This window comes from Hirundo rustica, chromosome 3, assembly GCF_015227805.2.
Source record: "Hirundo rustica isolate bHirRus1 chromosome 3, bHirRus1.pri.v3, whole genome shotgun sequence".
In the NCBI taxonomy this organism is placed as follows: Eukaryota; Metazoa; Chordata; class Aves; order Passeriformes; family Hirundinidae; genus Hirundo; species Hirundo rustica.
The window spans coordinates 105402666-105427973 of record NC_053452.1 but is presented as its reverse complement, the minus strand read 5'-3'; the positions used below and the strand labels follow the sequence as shown (position 1 = coordinate 105427973).

Sequence of the window (25308 nt, the reverse complement as noted above, 5' to 3'; positions counted from 1 at the left end):
TCAGCCGCCTTTGTGCCCGCTCCCCGGCCCCGGGTCACCGCCGGGGCTGCGGGCGGTGTCGGGGGGGGCCCGGAGGGACACGGCCAACTGTTGCCTGGGGAGCGCCGGCCGCGGAGCGCTGCCAGCGGCCGCGGGGCGCTGAGCGCCGTGGGCTGAATTCGCCCCCAGCCCCGCTCGGAGAGGCATCGGGTGCGGTGCGAGCCTGAGCGGAGGCTCCCGACGGGCCTCGCCCAGCCGGGGAGACGCTTCCCCGGCCACTGGGCTCTCCCGGGTGGAAGTCTCCGGGTTTTCGCTGCCGGCCGGTGGATGCCGGAGCCGCCGGAGCCGCCGCGGCCGCAGGGACGAGCAGCAGCGCTGCGGGCGCCGGCTGTGCCCGCGGCAGGGCCCGGGGGAGCCCGGCGGAGCTCCGCGCTGGCCCGGGGTGTCGGTGAGACAGCGCGTCTCTGTGCCTGGCTGCGCTGAGTGCAGGGGGCGGGGGGGGAGAGAGATTAAGCTTCAAACTTTGATACCGAAAAGTTTCTCTTTTTTTGGATGCGGGGTGCCATAAGCGTGGTGTTTACAGAGGCATGTCCCTAGACAGCAGATCAAAGACAGGCTCTGTAATGATGCATTCATCTCGTTTAAATCGCTGTCCGTGTTAGGAGGTGTTACAGCGAACAGATAGCACGCTTGCATCTATTCTTCCTAATTTTCTCCTAATTTGATTCCAAGACCTTTTAGTTTTATTTATTTTTATCTGGGGTTTGTTTTGCTACGGTCTCAGTAATACATTGTGCCATTGTGTAAAATCGAATGCTCCGTAATTCACTGACAACACAGCGAGGCTCTTATCTGCACAGGCTTTCAGTGGTGCTGCTAGTAACTTGCCGAGGGTGGTGATGTGAGTTGATTTCCAGCCTGTTCCTGGTCTCTAATTGCTATACAGACCATCTTTACACTCTGTTTTTGCTACCAGTTCTAAAGTCACTTTATATGTGTTTGGGGAAAGGGTAGGTTAAGGGGGACAGAGATATCTTTGCTTTGCTTCTTCTATTTTGACCATCTACAAGGCCATAAAAAAAATTTAAATTACTTTCGCAGTGAACTCTTAGGGCAGGAGATTTGGAATGAAGTGCTGTCGTGACATGAGGTTGCCTTGTGGGCAAAGATTTGCACATGCCCAGAGCAGTTCTACAAAAACACCCCAACTCCTCTATTACACAGGGAAGAACTCAGCTGATACTTCCTTTTTCTCTGTTATGGTGACTTTTGTATTTCTATAACAAGTAAGGAAGTCTGTTACGTCAGCAATGTATATTTTTTTTAAGTAATTAAAAAAATAAACCTTCTAATTTCTCGCATTTAAATCTCCTTTCTAGTCTCCTGTAATAGCCCCGCTCCCCAATTCTCACCAGGCCCAAACTGAAAACTGATAAAGTCTTACTGTTTCCTATGGCAGATTTAAAAAAAAATTTTTTTTATGAAGCTAAATTACAGATTATGGGAACATCATCAAATGTTTGATTTATGTTTATAAAAAGTATAAAGTAACAACTAAGAATAAAATTCTAAGAATTTTTTTCTTCAACTTAAACTGCTGTAGTATAGTTTAACCACTGGTCTTTAAAGTTTTGCTTGATGTAAACTACAGCAAGTATAAGCAAGACTTTCTGAATTACTTATATGGTTTCTCAAAGACTGTGCAATATTTTATTGGTTTTTGCTCTGTACTCTTTCACTACTCTTCCTGTGCTGCTTTTGCAGTGATGCTTTCGTTTTTTTCCCCCATGAACTTCTGCTCTTTATTAAAAACTGAAAATAAACAAACCACAAGTGATTGAAAAGACAGTGTATACCACTAATTAGAATATAACCCCCTTGATTAAGTCAGGAAGGAAAAATGGTGATCATCTTGGATACTATTGCATAGTTACTGTCATCAGATGTCATTTTGCCACGAGAGTGAGTCTATTAGTGAATTTTACAGTGCTGAGAAGATAATTCATTGTTAGTGTGCTTAGCTTGTCCTCATGACATCACTTCTGACGCTGTTTTGTCAGGCTGAAATATCTTGTCCTCAGCAGTATGGCAGCCTTACAAAAACATTGAGGATTTTCATGTGCAGTATGTTGCAGATTTCCACATTGTGTGATACACAAAATGAACTTAAATACGCGATGTTATTTAGGTGAATAATAATTCCTGTACTTGACAGAAATAATACTTTGTAGGTGTACAGATACTATAAGTAACACCGCTGTCATATTTTTATCTACTTCCAAATGCCATTCTAATTAGAGTTTTTGGAGAAACTGTAAAATATTTTTTGTGGAATTACTGGCATTCTTTAGCACTAAATGTGTATTACATGCACATGAACTTAATAATTCAGTTCACATTTATACAAACCAGAAAAATGCTATTCTGTATCCAAACCCTGTATATGATCATTAAGTCTCCTGTTAAAATCCCTGGAGACAAGCAGGGTATATTACTGGGATGTATAATATCAGTGGATAGAGGTGTATGGATGCTAACAATATATGTTAATTTGAAGCAGCCAAACCTCTTAGTGTTTCCTTTGTACTGAACTCAATATGTATTTGGATCCATTTCAATATTATCAATCATTCTTTTAGCAGTGCTTTCTACTCATGTTATCTAGGAATGCAAAACAGTAACACTAAATCAGAGAAAACAGTTTGAGAGGCATGAATTAAAATATTTAATATATGGGGCAGTTTAAGAGCTGCAAAAATGCAGTCATAAATTTGAATTTTGTTGTTTAAATTAAAATTGTAATGGAAGCTGCTCTGCACTCTGTGAATGATGAGAGCAACCTGAATGATTTGAGCTGTAGAGGTCCTAATTGTTATGAAGTACCAGGAATTCACCATTCTTCTATTTATATGAAATTCCGATTCCTGCTTCCTGTTAAAATGAAAAATATGTCTTATTGTCTGTCTTTACATACTGCTCAATGCAAGTTCTTGATTTAAACTGGTAGTAGTAGCAGCTGATCCTACAAAAAAAAGTAACAGTAATAGGTATAGGACAAGAACCTTTCAGGACCGGTGTGACCCAGTGCAGCACACAAGTGCTTGAAATATTTTTATTTAGTATTGTGAGTTTAAAATGCTTAGAAATTAAGCCAACATGAAGATACCAACCATGAGATTTAGTTAATCATCACTCAGCCTTACCTAAACTCAGAAATGGTTACTGTGGCATGTTAACAACTGAAATACTCTTGTCTAATTTATGAACTTGCCAACAGACTAGAAAAGCAGTGCTCTGAGGGACTTCTTTGTGCATACTACTGGTTTTTTTTTCTTCTATGACAGTATTTCTGTAGTGCTTTTCATCATGGACAGGTTGACAGCTTTTAACAATATAGTTTGGATGACCAGCAGTGCAAAAGGTGAAGCTAATGTTTAAGTTCTAGTCTTATTCTTATAGTAAATCTGTGTAAGGAATTTATGATGTTTATAATGTGTGAAACGTTCATTTTGAAGGTTCCAGTAGCAGTGCAGCTTGTGGCATTAAGCATGCCTGTCATAAGTGTTAGTCTGGTTTGGTTCAAGTCTTGGGTTAATAACCATGATTCGTGAACATGTGTTCCTCAGGCCTGGTGAAGAGCATCCATAACATCCATTCAGCATGGGAGTTGTCGTGTCTAGAATATGCCATGGATCGTACTGAAATCTTGAGTTTGATCCCATTTGTTTTTGATGAGCTCGGGATGACAGAAAGCAAGTTCGCACAATATAAAAACACTGTTGTTGTGGTTTGGTGTTTTTTAGGGAATGTGTAGACTTAAACTGACATTTTAGATAAAAGTCATTCTCTACTGTCCTGTATCTCTCTGATACACATAGGTTTAACTTTAAAATTTAAATAGTTGTTAGAAGCTTTCTTATATATAATTTATGGAATTTGAGGGGGGGGTTTCTTCTCTTTGCTATATTACTGCCTGAATTCATAAATTATTTCAGTGGCCTATTTTACAATTAGATTCCTCAAAGCTGAGGTTGATGGTCCTAAAACCCACGTCTGAAAGCACACTTTTCAACATTTTTTACTGTGAAGAGAATGAGATGCACATAGGTTCTGTTCTGCATCCATCCATAGCTGTTACCACCGAGACTATTCTGGAGATTGGAATTTGTCTCCTGCCTCACTGCCTTTGGCATTCAGAGATGGAAATGTTCCCTCAGGATTAGGAAAGCTTGTTTTGCTAAGAAATAAGTGCAAGTTATTTACTCAAACTCAAGTGGAAGCATTTACAATGATGCTAATCTCTCTTCATGTTTTAAGGTGCGTTATTTGCACCCCATATTCATTAAGTGTGACACTTTATTCTCTGTCCTTTTTAGCTTTAATTATCTTGAGCTCACATCACCTTCTTCCCAAGAGAGTGAAACAAGCAGTGTTATAAGCTGTCCTTTATTTCACCTGCAACCTTTGGAAGAAAAATAAAAAACCCAAAAAGTAGTAATTAGGCCAGAGGCCTAGTCTCCTGCCCTATGATTAAGGCATTCAGGTGAGGGAAATCTGGTTTCTATAGATATTTCATTCTTTCATCCAGTAAATATTTTTCCATTTCATAACTTCTGCAGGAATAGTCTTAGGACAGACAATAGCCTGTGGTTTAGGGCACTACCCTGGTGTGCAGAGATGTGGTTGGGAGGCAGTCTCTCAACCTGAAAAGAGCCTGCCACCCACTTCTACTTCCTCTGTGGTTTCTTTCCTGATGCTTTTAAATAGCTCGGTGGTGCTTGAGGGCATGCTCCTGCCCTCTCATCCGAAACTTCAAAATTGCGTGACGCCTCTCCTCAGGAGAAGGGGAAAGGAATGACTTGTGAAAGGAACGACTTTGTATCTTGCTTCTAGAGAGGCCTGAGGGTTTTACAACCCTTTTTAATAACATAGGTACCTTTTGAGCTTCCAGGAATAGGTGACATCACTTTAAAGTACAGCTTTCCAAACTTTCTTACCTATTGGGTTGGGCAGCTTCCTGCTTGCTATCCCAGTTATCTCTGTTTCCCTTGTATACCCAAATGTGGTGCAGTCATGCTCAAAATTCTCTTGTGAGTCCAATTTGGGTTTCTAGATTTACATGGATTAGTAAATCTAAGAAGAGCATAGATTTTAAAGGGATGAGGCCAGACTTTGGCAAAACTGAGGACTTCTGGAGAGTCTTTCTTTTGGGCTTAGGACACGGTTTGAGTCTGCTTTGATTCAGTTGTCCAGTATAAATGTTTTGTCCTGGATGAGATGGTTTGTGACAGCTGTTGCATCTATACTTGGTTAGCAGGCACAAGGAGGCTAGAAGACCCAGACCCATGTCCTGCATGGATCCATGTCCTGGAGCACCTACTGGGATATTTCAAAACAGCTCAGTATTATTTGCCTCTGCAACTGAACTGAGCCCAGTGGTGTCCTAAGACTATTGTTGCCTAAGCTGTATGTGGTTATACTGAGAAGTGGAAAGAAAGGGTTGTTTTCATGTTTTTCAAAGATATTTCAAAGCAAACCTGCTTTCTGGTTTCTTTTCTTTGTTGTGAGTGTATTTAATACCTAGCTTGATCATTATAATTTTCATTTTGCAGCTGCCCCGGATAAAATCTGGAAGGTTAGCTTGAGTTAATGGCTTTCTGAGAAGAGGGGATAAAGTTCATCCTCTAGTTTCTCTCATGCATGTTCATCATGGTGTGGAGCTATGGGGCAAAAATTTATTACTTTTTTTAGCTGGTACCGAAATGCTGAGTGATGGTGCCACTTACAGAGTGGAATTGGTTTTGGAGAGGAAAGAAAATTCTCTCTGATAACTGATCCTTATGATTCTGTCTCTAGTAAATTAATTCCAGAATTGTGTTTAAATAGCCGCCATGGGAGACATACAGTAGTATTTGTTTGGTGTAGGTGATCTATTGGTCCTTGTTTTTCAGAGGGGATTGCTATAATACTGTGGAATCTGGGGAGGAAAGCAATGGCAAAGGGAAAATTCTATAACATTTCTCAGAGCTGTTGGCATCTGTTTAGATTTGAGAAGGCTAGATTGTTAAATTTGTTATGTTTTATTTCCAGGAACAGTCTAATTTTGTCTCAGTTGTACTTTGTCCCACCCACGTACACACAGTCTGACTCCCTGTACTGTGTGGCTCTGTAATTGCAGTATTTTGCTTCAAGGATCATCTGTAGGCAGTTGGTGACTTCTTCAAATACAGATTTCATGATGGACGTTGGCAACTTTAGAAGCTTCTGGAAATAAGTCTGTAATCCTCTCCTTAACAATTGATGGTGGCAGAGGAAATGGGTTCTGATATTTTGTAACCATTTTCCCTATTTTTTTTATTATTAAAGGGTAAAAGCCCTGTAGGACTGGGCTTCCCTCACACTCTCACAAGACTGTGCTGCAGCAGGGCTCTGTAATACCAATTACTGGGGGGATGGTTTTGCTGTTCCAGATGAGATCCTGATGGGGGTGCTGGAAAACGGGGCTCCCTCAAAATGTGTTTTGTGCTCTGAATACATTAGATATTGTGTTGTTATAGTACAATACTTTGTGGTCCATAAGTCTTTAGGGTTGATGTTTTTAGTTAGTGAAGAAGTTGAAAAATCCACTTGAAATTTTTTATCAATGTCTCTCGTATTCAATGGGAAAACAGAAAATATTTCCTGATTTTGAAGCATTTTGTGGCTGTGTTGTCTGTAGAACTGATTTGTATTTCTATAACTAGATAATCTTACTGCTTTTATTTATTTTATTTTTTCCCCAAAAGACAAGGACAAAGCACGCATGTTAGAGGTCCTAGATGTATAGGTAATATGTTTGTCTGGTTTTTTACTGTGAGACAGAAAATGGTTAGGGTCTGACTACTTCTGCCTTTGTTTTACAGAGGTTTTGATTCAGTAAGGCACAGACAGTATCATGTTGTCCTTTACTGAACTAAAAGTAAAACTGCCAAAAAAAATCCTCTTTTGTTCTGCTGCTGAGGAACACTGTGGGCTGCCAAATCCTGACAGTCTGAGTCACCACAATTGTAATAAAGTGTTTGTACTTTGGCGGCTGATGTTATTCAGTGTCTTCTAATTTATTCATAAGGCAAAGGGACACCTACAGATTTAAAATACTACTTTTTAAAGAAATAGTCCATGTTTATAAAGAAATTAACATTTGTCAATAGAGAATTAAATAACACTGTGGTAACACTTCAGAGCTTCTAAGGAGTAAATAGTTAATCTTTAACAATAAGAAATATAATTATATACATATATTTAATAAACTCCATGCTTAGTGCAAGAAATGCTAGACTCAAAAAAAAAGATGGGATTATTTTAAACTCCTTACTGAACTGTGGTGTTTTGTCCATCTGATGTGACCTGATAATGACCTGATAACCAAGGAGACTGCTTCCTTCCTAAAAAACAAAAAAAACAACCCCCCCCAAAAAAGTTTTAAGGACAAGGCCTCTGACCCTGGAAATGCTTATCTACATCTTAGCTTTGAAGTGTGGACTGTGACCCAGCAAGCGTAGCTCATGTAATTGAATTCAGTTGTTTTCAGCATCACTTCCAAACAGAGTAGTCAAGTTCTAGTAGTCAAAATAAGTTGTAATAGTCAAATAAAACTCAGAATGAGCGCGCCTAAAGAGCTGGCGGAAAGCAGGGTGGCTCTGACTCTGTGGTGGTACCTGTAAGGCTGACAGGTGTGTTCCCAGACTCCCAGCAGGTGTTCTGCCTGTGGCCATGTGCACACTGTGGTTCTCTGGCTGATAGATCTTGCTGCCTGTGCTTGGGTGGGAGATGGGAGTACTTACAAGTTCTTGATCCCATCACCTGGGCATGGAGAGGAGGTGGGTTTCTTTGTAATTTCACAATACTGTAGCTGTTTATGGATGTGAGTCCTCATATTGTCTAGTATCAGTTATTGAGGGAGAAACTATGATTCCTTTCTTTCCATTGATAAAATAACAATAAGGCTTTTATTCTTGATACATAGGGATTTTTTGTGCGTCATTTACCTTTCCCTAACATTGAGCTAATGAAATTTACACAGTTCTCTCTCTCAAAGAAGTGCCAAATTTGCTAAACTGGATTATTAATAACTTTCCCCGATTTCATCTTGTAGAGCTGCTGATGAAAAGGACCAAGGTGGGTGTGGGTGGTAGGCACTGGGGCAGTGTGGAACACATGGAAATTCTTGCAGCAGGAAGTACTATAATTTTAATTGCTGCTCAGTGTCCTACTATCACTACAGCTGTTTTCTAAAGAGGCTTGCCTGCTATTGACAGGACATTCACACAAAGGAAGGAGATGGTAGATAAGCAAATGCAAATATATTACATGACTTCTATCCTTTGGTTTTTAATACATGCTGTGGTGACGAGTTCAGCGTGAAACACTCAGTGACATGTAATTATATATGCAGTAAGTGGAAGTTGATTCATAGTGTCCCTCTCTGAGAGTACCTATCCATAATGTGCTGAGGTAGGGATGCGAGAGGAGCAGCACAGCTCTGAGCCGCTTAATTCATGTGGCACTGCAGTCCCGCTCGGCTGCTGACTTCCTTTCTCCTCTTTTTTGTGCCCATAAAAGGAAAAAAGTGCTGCCATATGACTCGCTTTAGAGAGAATCACAAGATGAGGTTGGGGCCGGACGGAGGGGGCCACAGGGGGGAAGTTATTCAGGTAGCTTTGGTTTTTTGTGCATGATACAAAACATTCTGCTTTCTGTGTTTAATGCGGTGTTACCAGCAAAGTATGTGGTAGTATTTCCTTCAATTGCGATTGCAACCAAGCATTTCGTTCTTATAATAACTTTTTTTTTTTTTTGTTTTTTTTTTTTTTTTTTTTATTTTTTTTTTTTTTTTTTTCCCTTTCTGCATGGATGAGAGATTCTGAAGGAAAGGGATATAAATGAGTTTGGAAGGAGATAACTTCAGTTCTTAGGGATTAGGCTGTCCTCCAAACCTGCAGACACTTTGCTGCTGGTTGTTAAGGAATGACTGTATGTGGTATTCTCCCATCTTGTGCCAGTGGCTGTAGGTAGGCATGCCTGAATTCATTGCCTGATTTTGCACTGTTAAAAAGCTTCATCTCCAGTTTTTCCAGAAAGCAGATTAATTGGGTGATTCTCTGAAGATTTGCTCAGAGATCGAATCTGGACAACTCTGTGCCTTTTCACAAAGTCCTTGAGCTCTCTTACGCTGCAGTCTCGCAGTGACTCTCTTTTGCCATAAAGCAAGAGTTGTCTGCCTTCCTTTGACATATTCTGACAAAAAGCCCAGCCCTCCCACTGATGAGGGTCACAGTTTCTCCTCAAAGAGAAGGCAATTAGCAGCTCTAAATGAGTCCCACTCGGTTTCTGGCATGGGTTACTAGATGGTGTTTGATGGGCTCCTGATTCTGCATCAGAGTGCACAGCAAGCACCAGGATGGTCAACTGCAACCATGCTGCCAGATAAAGCCCTGTGTGTGTTCAAAGCCATCTCCGAGTTGATGATTCACAGTATTGATCAGCTTGGGTTTAGTCAGCCGTGCGTATTCCCTTTATTTACTGATGCTGTGAAGTGATTTGACATGGGGGCATACAAATCAGCTGTTTCTCTTCTTCCTCAGTCCAACACAAGATGTTTTAGAAATCACAGTAAAATGGATGTGTCTGTGCAAACCAGACTTTCTTTAACAGCTATGAAAAATGGAGATCTTTGACCCAAACATTTACTTTCATATGAAATTAAGCATTTTGTCAAGGAGTCCAAAGGGAGCTGGAGGAAATTAGGCTCTTAGTAATGAACCGTTGTTTCCTACATTTCCGAGCATCACCCTTTTCTGGTGTCACTGTAGGTATCCTGGGAGCAGAGCAAAAGAACCATACTAATTTTGATTTTAAAGGTGGGGTTTTTTGGTGTTTTTTTTTTCTCTAGCTGCTGGGTTTTGGTCCTTTTTTTTACATCAGAACTAGGATATAGGCCAAGATCTGTGAAAAACAGATGTCTGTCTCATGCCTGCCATGATCACTGGGATTTAATAAATTTGTTACTTCATGTGTGTGGGTGGGTTTTTATTGTGTTGTAGACTTTTGGTTATTTTTCTTGAAAGATCTAACAGTTTAATGGTTTATTGGATGGTCTTTAGTTGAGTGTTGATGTCATTGTTGAGATATGTCATCTTTTCGTGTCTTTGGAGGACTAAAATTGTAGCTGGAGTTCAAAGCACTACAATTAAACTAGGTTGGAGCAGATGGTTATTAGGTAGATTGTTAGGTGGACTCACTGAACCAGACTGGCAGCTGGTATTGCAACAGTTATAAATGGGTGCTCAAGGTTTTACAGAGTAATAAGCAGTTTTGGCAATACTGAGGTGAGGTGCCCACCAAAGCTGCTCTGTCACTGTCCTCCTCAGCTGGCAGGGAACAGAAAGCAATGAAAAAAAAAAAAAAAAAAAAAAGCTTGTGGGTAAGGGCAGAGAGAGATCCCTCAGCAGTGACAGTGATAGGCAGAACAGACTCTGCCTGGGGAAATTAGTTTATCTTACTACCAATCATATCAGAGTAGGATAATGAGAAATAAACCCAAATCTTAAAACACCTTCTCCCCACCCCACTCTTCTTCCTGTCCTCAACTTCGCTGTCAAATTCTTTACTTCTTTCCCTCAAACAACACAGAGGGATAGAGAATGGAGCTTGCAGTCAGTTCAGCCCACCTCTGCCACTCCCTCCTAACATTATTCCTCTTCTTCAGCATGGGGTCCCTCCCACAGGAGACAGTTCATAAACTTTCCTAATGTGAGTCCTTCCCATGGCCTGCAGCTTTTCATGAAGTGCACCAATGTGATCCCTCCCATGGGATGCAGTCCCTCGGGAACAGCTTGCTCCAGTGTCCAGTGGTCCTCCATAGGGTCACAAGTGCTGCCAGCAAACCTGCTCCAGTGTGGTCTTCTCTCGCTACAGTGCCATAGGTGTGCCAGGAACCTGTTCCAGGGTAGGCTTCCCACTGGGTCACAGCCTCCTTCAGGCACCCACCAGCTCCCCTGTGGGGTCCTCAATGGATGGGCTGCAGGTGGATCTCTGCTCCCCCATGGACCTTTGTGGGCTGCAGGGGCACAGCCTCACCATGGGCTGCGCCAGGGCTGCAGGGGAATCTTTGTTCCAGCATTGGGAGCACCTCCTGCCCCTCCTTCTGCACTGACCCTGGGTCTGCAGGGCTGTTGTGCTCATGCGCTCACTTTCTCCTCAGCTGCTCTTCTGTAGCAGTGGTTTTTTTCCCTGTTGTTAACTCAGTTATCTCAGAGTGCTGCTACCATCACTGAAGGGGTCAGACTTGGCTAGTGGCAAGCTGTTATCATCCCATCCTGTTCCCCTTCACTGCCCTCCCCACTACCAAAATATTGCCACAGAAACCCAGTACACAGTACCATTGCACTTAAGACTCCAAGGTAAGATGATGATCTGTAGGTCAGCAGTTGTGAAAGGCTTGTATATTTTTGTATTATCAGGATGTTTTCTCAGTCCCCTATGACACTGCATAATCACATATATTCAAAGTTTTACAGACAGTAATTCTTGCCCAGTACATTATTTACATCCATATTTGCACTACGGTAGTTGTGTTTTCCTTTGGAAAGTTTTATGTGCCTCTCTTGTCTTTACAAGAACTTCTTGCTTGTTCCTTTTCATGTAAAATAAGAGTAAATGTTTTCAATTCAGGTTTGCATGAATTTTTTAAAAGTAATTAATTTGGGATTTCTGACTTAGACAAAAGAAACTAGTTTGTGAATTATTGAAAAACCCCCACAGATTTGTTCCTAAAATGCTGATCTTGTATGATGAATTTCTTCTTTGCCCATCACTCAGATGTGGGTGAAGTGTGGAGAAGCAGAATCTCAGCTGTGCATTGGAATGCAGTTGATGGCCCATTTTATACCAGCTGACAATCAGGGCTAATATTCTACTGGCAGCAGTCCAGACTTGCCAAAATTTAGAAATCAGATGCTCGTGTTCAGTCCATCTGAACACATTAAAAAACTCCAAAACCTAGAGAGTAAAAATTTTCACATGTGCTGCATATGATACTTGTGGAAACACAAATGCTCAGATTTTACATGATTATATGGTTCTGTTCCCCTGATTTGAAAGCAACAATGACCTGGGCAAGGGTGACATGGTAATTCTGAAATGTATTTGGTGGTTATGGGATTACCTTCTAAAAATTATGTTCTCCAGAAGCGACTGGGTACTGTATTTGTGATGCATTTTCATAGTAGGAACTAAATACGGAGTGGATATGGCATGCGACTCTACTGTTACATTTTTAGTCCTGCTCATGACACAGTTTTGTTCTGTGCCAACTAACACTCTCTCAGATAATGCCCAAGCATAGTTCTGGGGTTAGGAGAGATGATGGACTGTTTCCAAAAGGCTGTTTGGATCTGGCTGGGCTGTATGGGGGAATAAGATTTTAGTTGTCCAGCTACAAGCTGTAACGTGTTTGCTGGTTCCAAGCCCAGAACATGGCTATGTGCCCTGGTCTGTTTTATTTTCTGACATACGTGTGGCCACAGATCCTGCTTTCCAGGAAGCTGGGATTCAGCAGCTTCTTTGGGAAGGCAATGGCAGCAATGTCATTGTGTGCTTAGGAAGGTAGAAGAAAAATCCTTTCAAGACTAGAAGTGAGAAGCTGTCTGGAAAGCAGGAAAAATGAGACAGAGCAACTTAAAATCATGGAATTAATTGAGTTTCATGTTTCTTTTATAGGGCAAGCCCCAAAGAATACTCAAGTATAATCAGCCATTTTGAAAGCACTTGGGGTTTTTTGTTTTTTTTTAATTATTTGAAGAATTACGGCCTGGCATTTTAAATCAAAATGAATAAACCGAGTATTAAGTAAATGGCATGTACAGTGTCCTCAACTGGAGGATGTATATCCTGGCAGTAGAGTAAAATCTATCCCTGACCTAAGCTTTGCTTTCTGTTAGCTAAAGGAGCAGTGCTATTGCAAACCTGAGTTGGCATGATCCTTAGTTTTGCCCTGGGGAATCCTTGTCTTAAGCAGATGTCTCAGCCCTCTTCTAACAGTTTGCCTCCTGTCTAGGAGATGCAAGTCTAATCTTACATTTAGCAAAAACTGGAGGGTGTGAAGTTTTGTGTGTGGGTGTTTTTTCCTTTAAGCAGTGTTAAAGCTATTAGCATCCTAATGACTTAGCAGTGTCTGGTCCAACAGACAGCTCACGGGTTAACTCTAGTCCGGGGAGCACAGCCATCTGTCTCACCACCTCCCTTCCACAGGACATGAGGAAGGGCTGTTGGGAGGGCATAGGCTTCTTGGTAACCTTGTCGTGTGCTCCTCCACCTGGAAGTGGTCCAGCGATCAGAAACTGAGCTCCCAGTCCTCACACGGACAGTGCCATTCCTGGGCTGGGAATTCCTGGTGCAGTTTGTGCTTTGAGGGTTGCGTGGGGAGAGAATCAAAGCTCAGGTCAGGCTGCTCCAAGGATGAACTGCCCTGAATTACCTGTATTGCTGTTGACATCTCTCGCATTTTTCTGTGTAAGATTTAAATAGTACCCGCTTGGTAGCAGAGGTTTTAATGAGTCTGTTTTTTCAGTTTATACATTGATAAGTGTGTTCAACTGCTGCTCCTTTTTTGTTTTTGTATTTTGAATCAGAATAAAATCTATAGCTTCATTCTGGAACTTGTACTTCCGACTTCTTGCATAAAGGACTTCTAAAACATGAAATAATGTTGTGGTTGCTTAGTTAGGATAGAGAGTTTGGCCTCTGACTCACACTTCATCTCATTTAACTCTTCTCTTTTGCCTTTGAACATTATGTAGTACATTCTGTAATGCAGCTTCACTTAACCCCTCATTTCCAAATAGAATTAATTTAGCATCTATGCTATTTATGCTTTGTTGAATACTGATTGTACAGCCTTAATTATTTCTTACACAGCAGGAAACTTTCAAAATAGCAGCTGTGTTTTTCCTTAAGTCAAATTGGTTGTGAACTATGACTGCTCAAATCCCTGGGTGGATAATAAGCTTTACTCCCAGCAGGTCCCCCAGACTACTATGCTAAGGGAACCGAGCTGACTCCTGTGTTTCATTGTATAAATGCATTTTAACTAGAGGTGAATTGACATGTGGGAGCTTCCCAAAACAGTGACAGAGAATTTTCTCTTCTGCATTAATATGCGATGGTTTGCCTCCTTGTTAATATCCTTCCCTTAGAGCAGCATTAAAGTTTTTACTAAAGTTTTCAGAGTGCCTTATTTATTTCAGTCTATTTTTATCAGACTGGTGTTTAAGAAATGATCACTTTCCTTTATTTCTGACTTGCAAATTCTCCCAAGAACAAGAGCGGTTGCTCATAAATAGGTTTATTCACCCTGTGCTTAAGTCACAGTGTTGTAAGAAGTCTCTTGATACTTACTTAGTGGTGTTCTTCTTAATTTCCCTCAGCTTTCCTATAGAAAACTCTGATACCAATATTGGGATGTTTATCTCCAATTTTAAAGGAATTTTTTAAAGATACCAAACTGGAAACTCTAAACTTTTCAGAGTAGTTTATTCTCCTTCCTGCCCATGGCATTTGCTTTCCCACTCAATGGCATCTCTCTCAATCCGAATGTGATACGTCAGTGAACTTGCCTTGCAACCCGTTCCATGCTCACAGGCAATAAATACTTTTTGGCATCTGTTTGTAGTCTTTTTAATGTCCGTTTCATACCTGCTAATCACATTCCTGCAAATTACACTGAGTTTTTGCATCCCATTTGATTTTGTGTTTTATTTTGTTTTATAATGAACGAAATTCAGGTATCTGAGATTTTTTTTTTTTTAAAGATTTAAAAGCAGACTTCCAGAATGTTGTGTGTATTTGATTAAAAATCTAATTCAATCCTAATTACTACGTAAGTTGTGCTTAGGGATAACTGTTCTGTGTAAGTTTCAAAGATTTTGTAATTTTATAATTCAGCTGAACAGGAAGTTCTGCTTGATAGGTGCTCTCGCAACAGTCGTTCACTACCCTGGTGTGTGCTATTATGAGATTAATTGACCTTTGGCTTGGGGAGTAATGCACAGTAGAAGATACCTTGCAGAGTACTCTTTGCTTTGGAAAAAGAGGGAAGTTATTCTCTTTTGAAGGCATTTAAGTAACTTTTCTGATTTTTACTTGTTAATTGAAATGGTTTCATTAATCTTTTAAAATAAATTTTAAAATCCACAGATTGCAGCCTCTATCTAAGTAGTGGGAACGTTCTGGATCATCTTCAACAAGGTAAGAATCAACTTTGGTACTTTCAGACTTGCACAGAACAGCTGTGAAGCAGATTTGAACATCATCAATGATAAATGAACGCTCATCCCCCGTTGAATACCGTCCTTTAAGCAGTTTTGCTGTTGCACCTCACTGATGCTTTCAGAATGCTATCTGGGCATAATATTCTCGCCTTGAGGATTTTATTTGTTTGCTTTTCTTATTATAGAACAACAATTGAGAATTCTTCTTCCCATGTACTTTATTAATTTACTCCACTGTTTGTTTTGAGTCATTTCACTGTTATTGTTCTCATCTGTCTAAACCCTTGGGACAGAATTGGCTTAGGCAGAGAGCAGGATTTATTCACATCCCTTTTGAAGTCCTGGTTCTGTGATTTTTATGGGTCTTCTACTGCCCTTTTTTTCCCCAAATCTTGACCAAGTTCCCATCAAACTGTCTGAAATATAAGTTGCAAATACCATGCATTGCTACAGAACTGGAGAGAATTTGCAGCCAGAAGCAAAATAAAGAAATGCTAAAAAAAAGAGAAGAGTTTTCCCCTAGAGACAGGGAGTTCCCTGACTTGACCAGCTACTAATTGCTACGAAGATTTGTTTGCACGGAGGAGCTATGCTTAATTAGTTGCTTGTGTGGGTGTTCTCCTTGGGAAATTAGTGTTACCTTTTGATATAATTTAATCTGCTTTTATGGTGAATTGTTACAATTTGCATCAAGGAACATATTTTTTGGAAAAAAAAAATCTGCACTGCAACACAAGAGTTTCAAAAGATAATCCCTCTTTAGGCAGCAATCAAGGTTACTATTTTGAAGTTAACTGAATAAAAGTCCATAATTAGATTAAACCCAGTTTTTAGTCATGTATTTAGAAATATAGCTGCAGAAACACAACAGTGTGTTTTTCAAAGCCAAAACTTAATTAAGCTGATTTATGAACCGGATGGCTTGACCTCTGAGGTTGTGAGGATAGTGAAACTGAATATTTGGGAAAAGTGTTTGTGGAGTTATATTAGCATTATTGATATTATGGTTGAAATTGAAGGTCACTTCCAAGCTTTTCTGTAGAGACGTTATTTTCCTTGTTACCTTCACCTTTATTCTGGGAGCAAGCTTGCATCTCTCAAGTGATTTTATTTAGAGAGTTGAAAAAGTAACATTAAAATATCTGTCTGTATAGAACCTTATGAAGGACTTGGTCCCCTTTTCTAGTGGCCTCCCCTGCCCCAACACTTGGAAAACGAAATTATCGCTATTGGGCATTCAAATTACTTTCTTTATTTCAATAGTTCCAAAGGATTGGAAAATTAATTTCTGAACTTGGAACTGCTTTAACTGGACTTTTGTCAATATAAATATTGTTTTAAATAAATATAACCTTTATGCTAAATTGCTAAATGTTTTGGAAATGTATTCCCATTTCCATGATTTCATTATTATATCTTTTAATTCTTAATATAATGCATGCCGTTACCAGTGCACATTATTTTCTTTTGGCTGTACCAGTCTGGGCAACAGCTCATTATGAGATCCAACTTAAATTGAATCTATGCAGCAGAATTATGTGGGATAAAATTTAGTTTGAATACTCGATCATTTCAAGCCAGCTGCATTTTTGATAGTATTACTACAAAAATGTTTGGATGTTACAAATTTCACTTTGAATAGAATAACTTCCATTTCTCATGGAAATTTCTTTTTTAAACTAGAAAGTTCCATTGCAAAATTGAGATAGGGAAGAGCAAAGCCCACCCCAAGTGTAATCTTGAATGTTTTTCATGACAGACGGACACTGAATGTTTAGCATCACCTCTTTGGATTTTTGAATGTGAATTGGAGCCACTTTATTTCTAGGTAAGACATAACTGTGTGTTTGTGTTAAGTACCCTCTTCCTTTTATATGTGAATTGTGAGAAAGCTAAAGAGTGCAATATGCTGGACTTTGCTTTGTGCAGTGTTTATGTGTTTGTTGAACGAGTCCAGTATTATTTGAGATTTTAAGTGCTAATAGTTCATTTGTTCTAAATGTCTGTGTTCCCTGAGAGAAGCCACACCAGCCACTCCGTATGTACAGGACTTAATTTTGTGATCAGGTGTATAGTTATTCTGTTAGCTCATTGACATCTAGAGAGGTAGGTGAGTGCTGACTCCCCCTTCACTTGCATCAATAACTTTACTCAGCAAGATGTGATGGTTTAGGGAATTTGCTGCAGAAAATCTGTGGGATTGCAAAGGCTTCCAGGAGGATTACTCTTCTGTCGATTTAGACCTCTGCATCAGCTCACTGCAGATTCACACAAGTACTGGTATCAACGCAAGGGAATCAGTGCCAGTACTTGCTGCAACAAATGTTTTATTGGCTTTAAACTTCTCACTTCTCTCTGCTCCAAGAAAAGGTTTGATACGTGAGAAGCACTATAAAGGGGTTGTGAGCAGCTGCAGACTTCAATAGCTGAGGGGGAAGCAGAGGGTGATAGAGATGAACTAGAAGGTTTTGATCTGTAGATGTAATTAAAAGAAAATTTGTCACTGAAAACAAGCTACTTCTTAGTGAAGTACTAGAGATTGTGCCAGTCTGGCTTCTTGTGTTTTCTACAAAGATTATAGGGGTCAGAAAGGACGTCTCTGCTACCCTTCATGTGCAGCCAAGTTGTGGTCAGCACTGCACTGGGGCTGCCGGGTTGAGAGTCACGGACATCAGTTCTGGTTGTGACTCAAACAGTGCTGTTTGCCAGCCTTTCCTGGATTCCTGGGAAGCATGAAGCAGGCAGGACATTTGACCTTGAGCACTTGCAGCATGTTAACACCTAAAATCTGAAAGGCAATAGTATCTTAACTGTATTGTGGGTCGTAAGGCTGTGCGAGATGGTAGCTTTGATCCAGTGGTTTCTCAGAGAGATGGAAGCCATTGAGTATGGAAAGGATTCTTTAAGTTAACACTACTTTAGTAATAGTGAATGCTGTCATTAATTCAACTTGCTGTGTGAGGCATCCAACAAGTGATGCTGTGGGCAAAAGACCACAAAAACTTCCATTTGTTGCAGGTGAAAACAAGCCCAAGACGGCAGCAGCCTGACTGGGTTTCTATCGAAGCCAGTTCACAGTACCCAGGTGAAGTCAGGGCAGTCTGTCAAAATAAAGGTGCTTGCTGATAATGAGGAGGTTTGTTCAAAAGAAATAAAGCCACCTTCAGCGGTGAAAGGTGTAGAGATTTGTCACTTTAAGGTCACAAAGGATGTGGAACCAGTGTAGCTGAAAGACAGCAATATTCCTGTTTCATTTCATTGGATGAGTGAACAAACCCAGGTCCAAGAGAGGAGGTGGATGGGAGGGGTGGCGGGAGAGACTTAAGATGAAAGGCTGCAATCAGAGCTTTGACAATTTCTGCAGGGTAGAAAATTATTCTCTGTGGTTTAAACTACTGATATGAACTTGTAAGGACTGTATTCACAACCAGCAAAGCTATTTTGCTTACTTTAATTTTATGTTTTACTTTATCCGTTAAAAGAGCTTCCAACCTTCTATTTTGTTACAGTCTTATGGGAGATGAAATAGGAATTAAGTACGTGACATACCTAATAAATTTTATAAAAGCATTTCAACTAAAACTAGTAGCCCAAGGACGATCCTTCTGAGCCAGAGAGGAGAGAATCTCAAAAATGGATGTTCAGCATGGACTTTTCCACTCCACTGGCTGGGACTGAGATGAGCTGAAGGAGATCTTAGAGACAAGACAAGCAGAATGAAAAGGAAAAATAAAAGGAAAAATGTAGGAGTGGAGATGAATACTCTTGATGTGACAGAAGAAACAGGAAATGGGGAGAAAAAAAAATGAGTGAAATGAGGAAATAAAGATTTGTTAAATTATGGACTATTTCATATTTATTCCATAAAAAGTTAATACGACTACAGTGTGGTTCACTGTTTTTATTAGGTTTATTGGTAGAAAATAATAAACTGGTAGGAATTACACTGGGTAAGAAAATTAGGGTTTTTTTACTTGATATATTTTTGAAATCCTAACTGTTGGCTTTTAAAGACCTTTTACAGTTAAGGCTTTTTTTTTCAAAATGAAACCCTTAAATATGAATTTACTGATCTTAAAGATTGATTTTCTCAGACCAAATAAAAGCCACAGAAGCATATGAAGATACCTTTTTTTGTGTGTGTGTTTAAAAGGAAAGGTTATGAATATCAAATCTTAATATAAAAGTGACAAGCCAGTAATAAATTCTAAATGCTAATGCAGCAGAAGCAAGTTTTTGTGCTCTTTGTGCTGTTTGATCTGTGCTGGGAACTTTACATGATAAGGTTTTCATTTCTGTCAGTGCAGAGAGGAAGATTGAATCTTGTAGACTGTTTTTAAAATGGCTGGTATCCCTTACAACTTTTGAAAAGTGTGACATGAATTATTGCAATAGTTCTCCAGAGTTTGAATGTAATTACCAGGTTAAATAATAGTATAACTGTTTTCAGAATTGTTTTGTGTGTACATGTATGTGGTGATCTATTACTGTTGGTTTTTTAAATGACCTTGTGAGCAGGAGAATTTGGGGTGGGAAGAGAGTAAAGTAGTTTTCAGTTTCAATTTCCTGTTTTCTAAGAATACATTGGAAATTTTCTGAATTAAATAATATCGTAATAGACAGTTGGAAGATGAACTATGATGGTTATATTCAGGTCTTCACACAGTAAGTATGTGAAGTCCTATTCTTAAAATAGTAACTGCTTGACAAGAATTTTCCACCAAAAGTAGCATGAACTGTTTAAGATGAAGCAATGCAGGGGGAGCAAGATCAAACATTTAACCTAATCCAGACAATTAAGTTGGATGTCTGAAGTAGGCTTCACTAACTACTTCAGGATTGATGTTGAGTGCCAGAATTAATATCTAGAGCCGAATCTCTGAAGTGAATTTGTACTTCACACACAAATGTGTCCTTAGCTTACCTTAGGCCATGATAACTTATTAACATCTCAGGTATCTTGATAAAATGAGGAGTGCTGTGGTTGTAGAATTTCTGAATGCATTTCAGACATTTTTTAAGAAATTAAAAGTTTATAAACAAGATGATAACATTTCACACCTGTTGCTGTGCAGTTTTTGAGACTGTTTTTATCTCACAGAGTATCTTGTATGGGCGTGTTCTGTATGGTTTTGAGGAGTACCATGTAATGAATATTTTGACACAGAGCTCTAGTTAATTCATTGCCAGGTATTTTACAGATATAATGAATAAATGTGTTTCAGGGAGAAATGTGAAGAAAAGTACTGTGGTAGTTGCAGGGGCTGCCTTGTATTGTTGGCCAGATGTGTTTTCCCAAGAACTGGGCACACTCTCAATCTGGAATTCAGCTTTATGCCAGATTTTGGTCTGTTGTGCTAGACTGTGACTCAGAGCCTAAAATTAAAAGGCTTTTCCTGAGTTTTACATCCTCAAAGAAGGGTGTTTTTCCAGCAGGTGTTAATGATGAGGTGTCTGATAATTTACAGACACTTCATTGAAATTTCAAGAAGTTTTTGAAATTAAGAGTATAAGTTTTCAAAAGTAGCAAAAGACACAAACTGAGTGACTTCTTCTGAAACAAAAGCTCTAATTTTTCACCTACAGGAAAAAATAAGGCCTTGGATTATCTCCTTTTTAATAAAATAGTCTTTAAAATATATTTTTCTTTCATGAAAAGAATTGCAACCCCTTTTTTTGCAATGTTCACCTTCATTAACACAACTTGCTGACTTCCTTCCTCAGCTGCAGTTCTTCCTACACTCAGAGGTCAGAAAAGTGCAAGATCAACAAGCCACACATCTGGCTGTCTCCCTTTCCAACTGGAACAAACCCCAATTTTTTTAATGGCTTTTTGAGTTAATTGTAAACAATTTGGTTTTGGAGTCGCTGGCTTGAAGCAAATGTTTGTCATAGGCGGATGTAGGGAAAAAGGACTATGTCCTAATGCAATTCCTCTGTGGCCAGCGAGGAGAAAAAAAATCACTTTAAAAAAAAAAAAAAAAGAAAAGGAATGTCTTAGTCCTTGTAGCATTGAAATATGCTGAGAATTTTGAGTGCATATATAGGATATTTCACAAGCTTAAAATATATGCTTTGATGAGGCAGACAGACAGAAGTACTTGGTCATTTAATTTTTCTGTAATCTTGTATACAGTAATACTGATTTTTCCACCCTCTTTATTTTCATGACCTGTTTATGTATGAACAAACTGACAGTGATAAAAGACTAGGAACAAACAATAGGAATAGAGGAAAACTATTTTAAAGTGCGAATTCTCTTCTAATACTTTTCTCTGGTATTTATATTGTTCCTAAAGGCATTTTTCCAATAAACAATTGTCAGAATCCTATCTTTATTCATTAACCCTTAATTGATATTTTGAAGACAAATTCTTCAATAATAAGTGAAGTTATAGTACTTTTCCGACTTTCCCAGTTGTCATAATCTTTTATACTCTCTAGAATCAGGTAGCATCAGTATATCTAAATTATTAGAATTATATTTTTTTAAGTGTTTTGTGTAAACATTTGGTGTTGCGTTTATACTTCTGCACTTCACAACAGGCTTGTTGATATACAGCACTTCTGAAACCCCAACTGCTTTTAAAATACCTTGCTGTTGTTTTATGTGTCTTAATTTGAACTCAAATTGCTCCCATATTTTTGTTGCTTTGTTTATTAGGTTTGTCATGATGGTTTTATTTCTCATCTGACTATCCTGCTAAATATTTGCAAATGTCTTGATCTGAAAAGTAAACTGATAATGCTATTTGGAATTATGCCAAAGCATATCACGAAATTGAATAAAATTAATCACTCAAAGCAAATGTTTTCTATCAATTTGTTTGTAGGAGATAAAGTGTTCTGTATTATGATTACTTTTTGTTCAAATTAGGTGTTTGGTTTGCTAATGCCACTTAGTGGATATCTGCCTTAACTGCAGCCTGTTCCAAAGCCAAATCAGGTGCCAAATCAGCTCTTCATTTATATATTTGAGTTTTCCTCGTGCCTGGAATATGTTGACTATGCCATATTTTCAAGAAACTTAATTATATGGTTCATTTTAAGAAGTTTGTTATAGCTACTTTATTTTTTTGATTAAATTTATTAAAATGTAGGAATTCTTTATTACAGAATTTTGAAGTTAGAGGAAAATAAGGGTCTTATTTGCATGTTTAATTTGATTTGAAACATTAAGAAACAGTCTTGATCACTTTGCACTGATTCTTTAGGTTAATGAAATATTAATTGATAGTAAGGTGATTATTTTGGTGGTTTAGGCAATGCTTTGCTTTATCCCTTTTGGGTGGTGACTAGGCAAACACTGACTTGGAACAAGCTGGTAGTTCAAGAACTGAATTGAAGAAAGTAGTGAGTTTTGTTTGATGTATCCCAGATGGGAGTGGGATAGACCCTGCTGTAATTGGACTTTTTCAGACTTCGAATAACTGGTGAGAGCAAGGTGCTGGTAATGCCAAAGTTGGGCCATTCACTTTGGAGTTGGACTCAATGACCCTCATGGGTCCCTTCCAACTCCAAATATTCTGCGATTCTTTAATTCTCCTTCAGAGGATCAGAAAGATGAGATAGACTCCAAATATCTGTTCAACCACCATCACTGAAAGTTACCATTTCCTGAATATATATTTTTAATGAAGGTTCTTTTTTTGCTAAATAGTTGAGATAGTAGTATTAATAAATTGGTGTATTTGATACAAAATGTAAATGTATAAAAAAATCATCTTTTATCTGATACCAATGCATATATATAATATAATCTGTAAATTATATTTTATATAAATCTATACAGTATATGTTTTTTCTAATGTTAGTGTTTGAAAAAAAAAAAACCTAGTTTATACAAAAAGAATATAATACTTTTTGCAATTTAAAGGCTTTTTTTGTGGAAAAGATTTTTTTCACTTTTGAAATGTAAGTTGATTTAAGTCTTTCAATTTGCTTTTAGCCTGTAAACTGTTCTTTTAACTTTTTTTTGACTTTAGTAAATTTCAACAAAGTTTTAAAATATTTTTACATTTCCTATTTAAATAGTTGTTTTTAATTTGAAATTTTTCAGAATCTAATGGATGGTGTCTTTTCAAGGATGTATTTATTTTAGATGTGACTTCTGTCACCTCTAAGTGTGATGGCAAATCAGTTACAAGTGACAATGAAACAAAGTTATGCAAAAGCAAAATTTAAATTTTGCTTTAAACCTAAATATAGTGTATTTTATATAGTTCCTGGTTCTAGAAGGTATGAATTGTCTTTGAAATGGGATTCAGCAAAAGCAGTAGGAGAGTCTTGGATGTGACTGCTTCCTTCCATTTTTGGCAGCAGGTAACTGACATTTTAAAATTAGACATCTCATCCTATGTATCTCTTCTAGGCAGACTACAAAACCATTTCTTCATTCTCAACTTCTAGGCTGCTTCTTGAATTCAAAAGAAATAATGTTAATCCATACTTCTTGAAAAAGTGCAAATACAACCAGTGTTTCTGTACAGATTGGACTGGTGCCAGAGCTGATGTGGCACGTGGCGCATGCCAGGCGGGGATGCCCTGCTGAGAACCCTCTCCAGCCTCGGGATCTCGCTGTGCCGAGCCTCAGCAGCCCCCATGTGCTCTTCAACCTCTGAGTGACCTTATGCTTCTGCAATTTTAGATGCAGTCATAGTTACTTTTAAGCTAAATTCTGAGTTTCAGCAGGAGGAAAGGGAAAGCAATATAATTTGGTTTGTAATATTGTTATTAGTTCTGAAATGTGGTTGTTATAATGTTGTCTGGGTTGGTTGTAAGAGCAGAGAATCATGCGCTGGAGCTGGAGCCCATGCAGAACGGCTGGCTGATCGTTCAGGGGGAGGTTGTTACTGTTGGGCTGATATCAGCTGGGGCTCCATGGCCTTTGTTGAGGTGGGAAGGTGAGCTGTGGAGACGGTCCGGGAATTGTTGGTGCACCTCATCTGTAAGGAAAGGCTGAGGGAGCTGGGGCTATTTAGCCTGGAGAGGAGAAAAGTGAGAGCAGTCTGCATCAATGGCGTGTAAAAGGGAAGGGTGTCGAGAGGATGGACCAGGCTCTGCTCGGTGGTGCGCAGCAGTAGGACAAGAGGCAATGGGCAGAAAGTGATGCACACGAAGTTCGACCTGAACGTGAGGAAGAACTTCCCTGTGCGGGAGCAGATTGCCCAGGGAGGCTGTGGATAATCCGGGGAGGGGCGGGGGGGGGGGGGGGGGGGGGGGGGGGGGGGGGGGCGGACGGACGTCTGTGGGTCTCCCGGCGGGGGCTGTGGGTCTCCCGGCGGGGGCTGTGGGTCTCCCGGCGGGGGCTGTGGGTCTCCCAGCGGGGCTGTGGGTGTCCCGGCGGGGGCTGTGGGTGTCCCGGCGGGGGCTGTGGATTCCCCGGCGGGGGCTGTGGGTCTCCCGGCGGGGGCTGTGGGTCTCCCAGCGGGGCTGTGGGTGTCCCGGCGGGGGCTGTGGGTGTCCCGGCGGGGGCTGTGGATTCCCCGGCGGGGGCTGTGGGTCTCCCGGCGGGGGCTGTGGGTCTCCCAGCGGGGCTGTGGATCCCCCGGCGGGGGCTGTGGGTCTCCCAGCGGGGCTGTGGATCCCCCGGCGGGGGCTGTGGGTCTCCCAGCGGGACTGTGGATCCCCCGGCGGGGGCTGTGGGTCTCCCAGCGGGGCTGTGGATCCCCCGGCGGGGGCTGTGGGTCTCCCGGCGGGGGCTGTGGGTCTCCCAGCGGGACTGTGGATCCCCCGGCGGGGGCTGTGGGTCTCCCAGCGGGGCTGTGGATCCCCCGGCGGGGGCTGTGGGTCTCCCGGCGGGTTGTGGGTCGCTCTCCGTCGCTGGAGCTGTTCCAAAGCCTGAGGCCGCGGTGGCGGCCGTGCGGCAGCAGGGGGCGCTCCCACGCCGTCCCGTCCGCGCTCCTCTTTCCATGGCTAATGGAGGCTGGCTAATGAGTAACGGATAGCGAGCCTCCGCCGGCCCGTGCGCCTCGCAGGGTGGGGAACCCTTGGCATAGATGGGTCTGGGACAGGCTGCCAT

At 40.4% G+C, this 25308-nt stretch overlaps 2 protein-coding genes across 5 annotated transcripts in view; one reads left to right on the top strand and one right to left on the bottom strand.

Annotated features, from left to right (window-relative positions):
- CYRIA (CYFIP related Rac1 interactor A) overlaps positions 1-25308 on the top strand; it is a 54110-nt gene that overhangs the window by 266 nt on the left and 28536 nt on the right. For all 4 annotated transcript variants that reach the window (XM_040059233.2, XM_040059231.2, XM_040059232.2 and 1 more), the window contains exons 2-3: positions 15214-15264; positions 17047-17115. The gene's annotated coding sequence lies outside the window, so the exon portion shown is untranslated. The remainder of the gene's footprint in view (positions 1-15213; positions 15265-17046; positions 17116-25308) is intronic.
- On the bottom strand, positions 1-25308 carry LOC120750053 (proline-rich protein 2-like). The gene is made up of 2 exons (XM_040058178.1): positions 24531-25308; positions 1-458 (listed from the first exon to the last, which is right to left on the bottom strand). Exons 1-2 carry the CDS (start codon positions 25306-25308, stop codon positions 1-3), a joined length of 1236 nt encoding a protein of 411 aa, XP_039914112.1.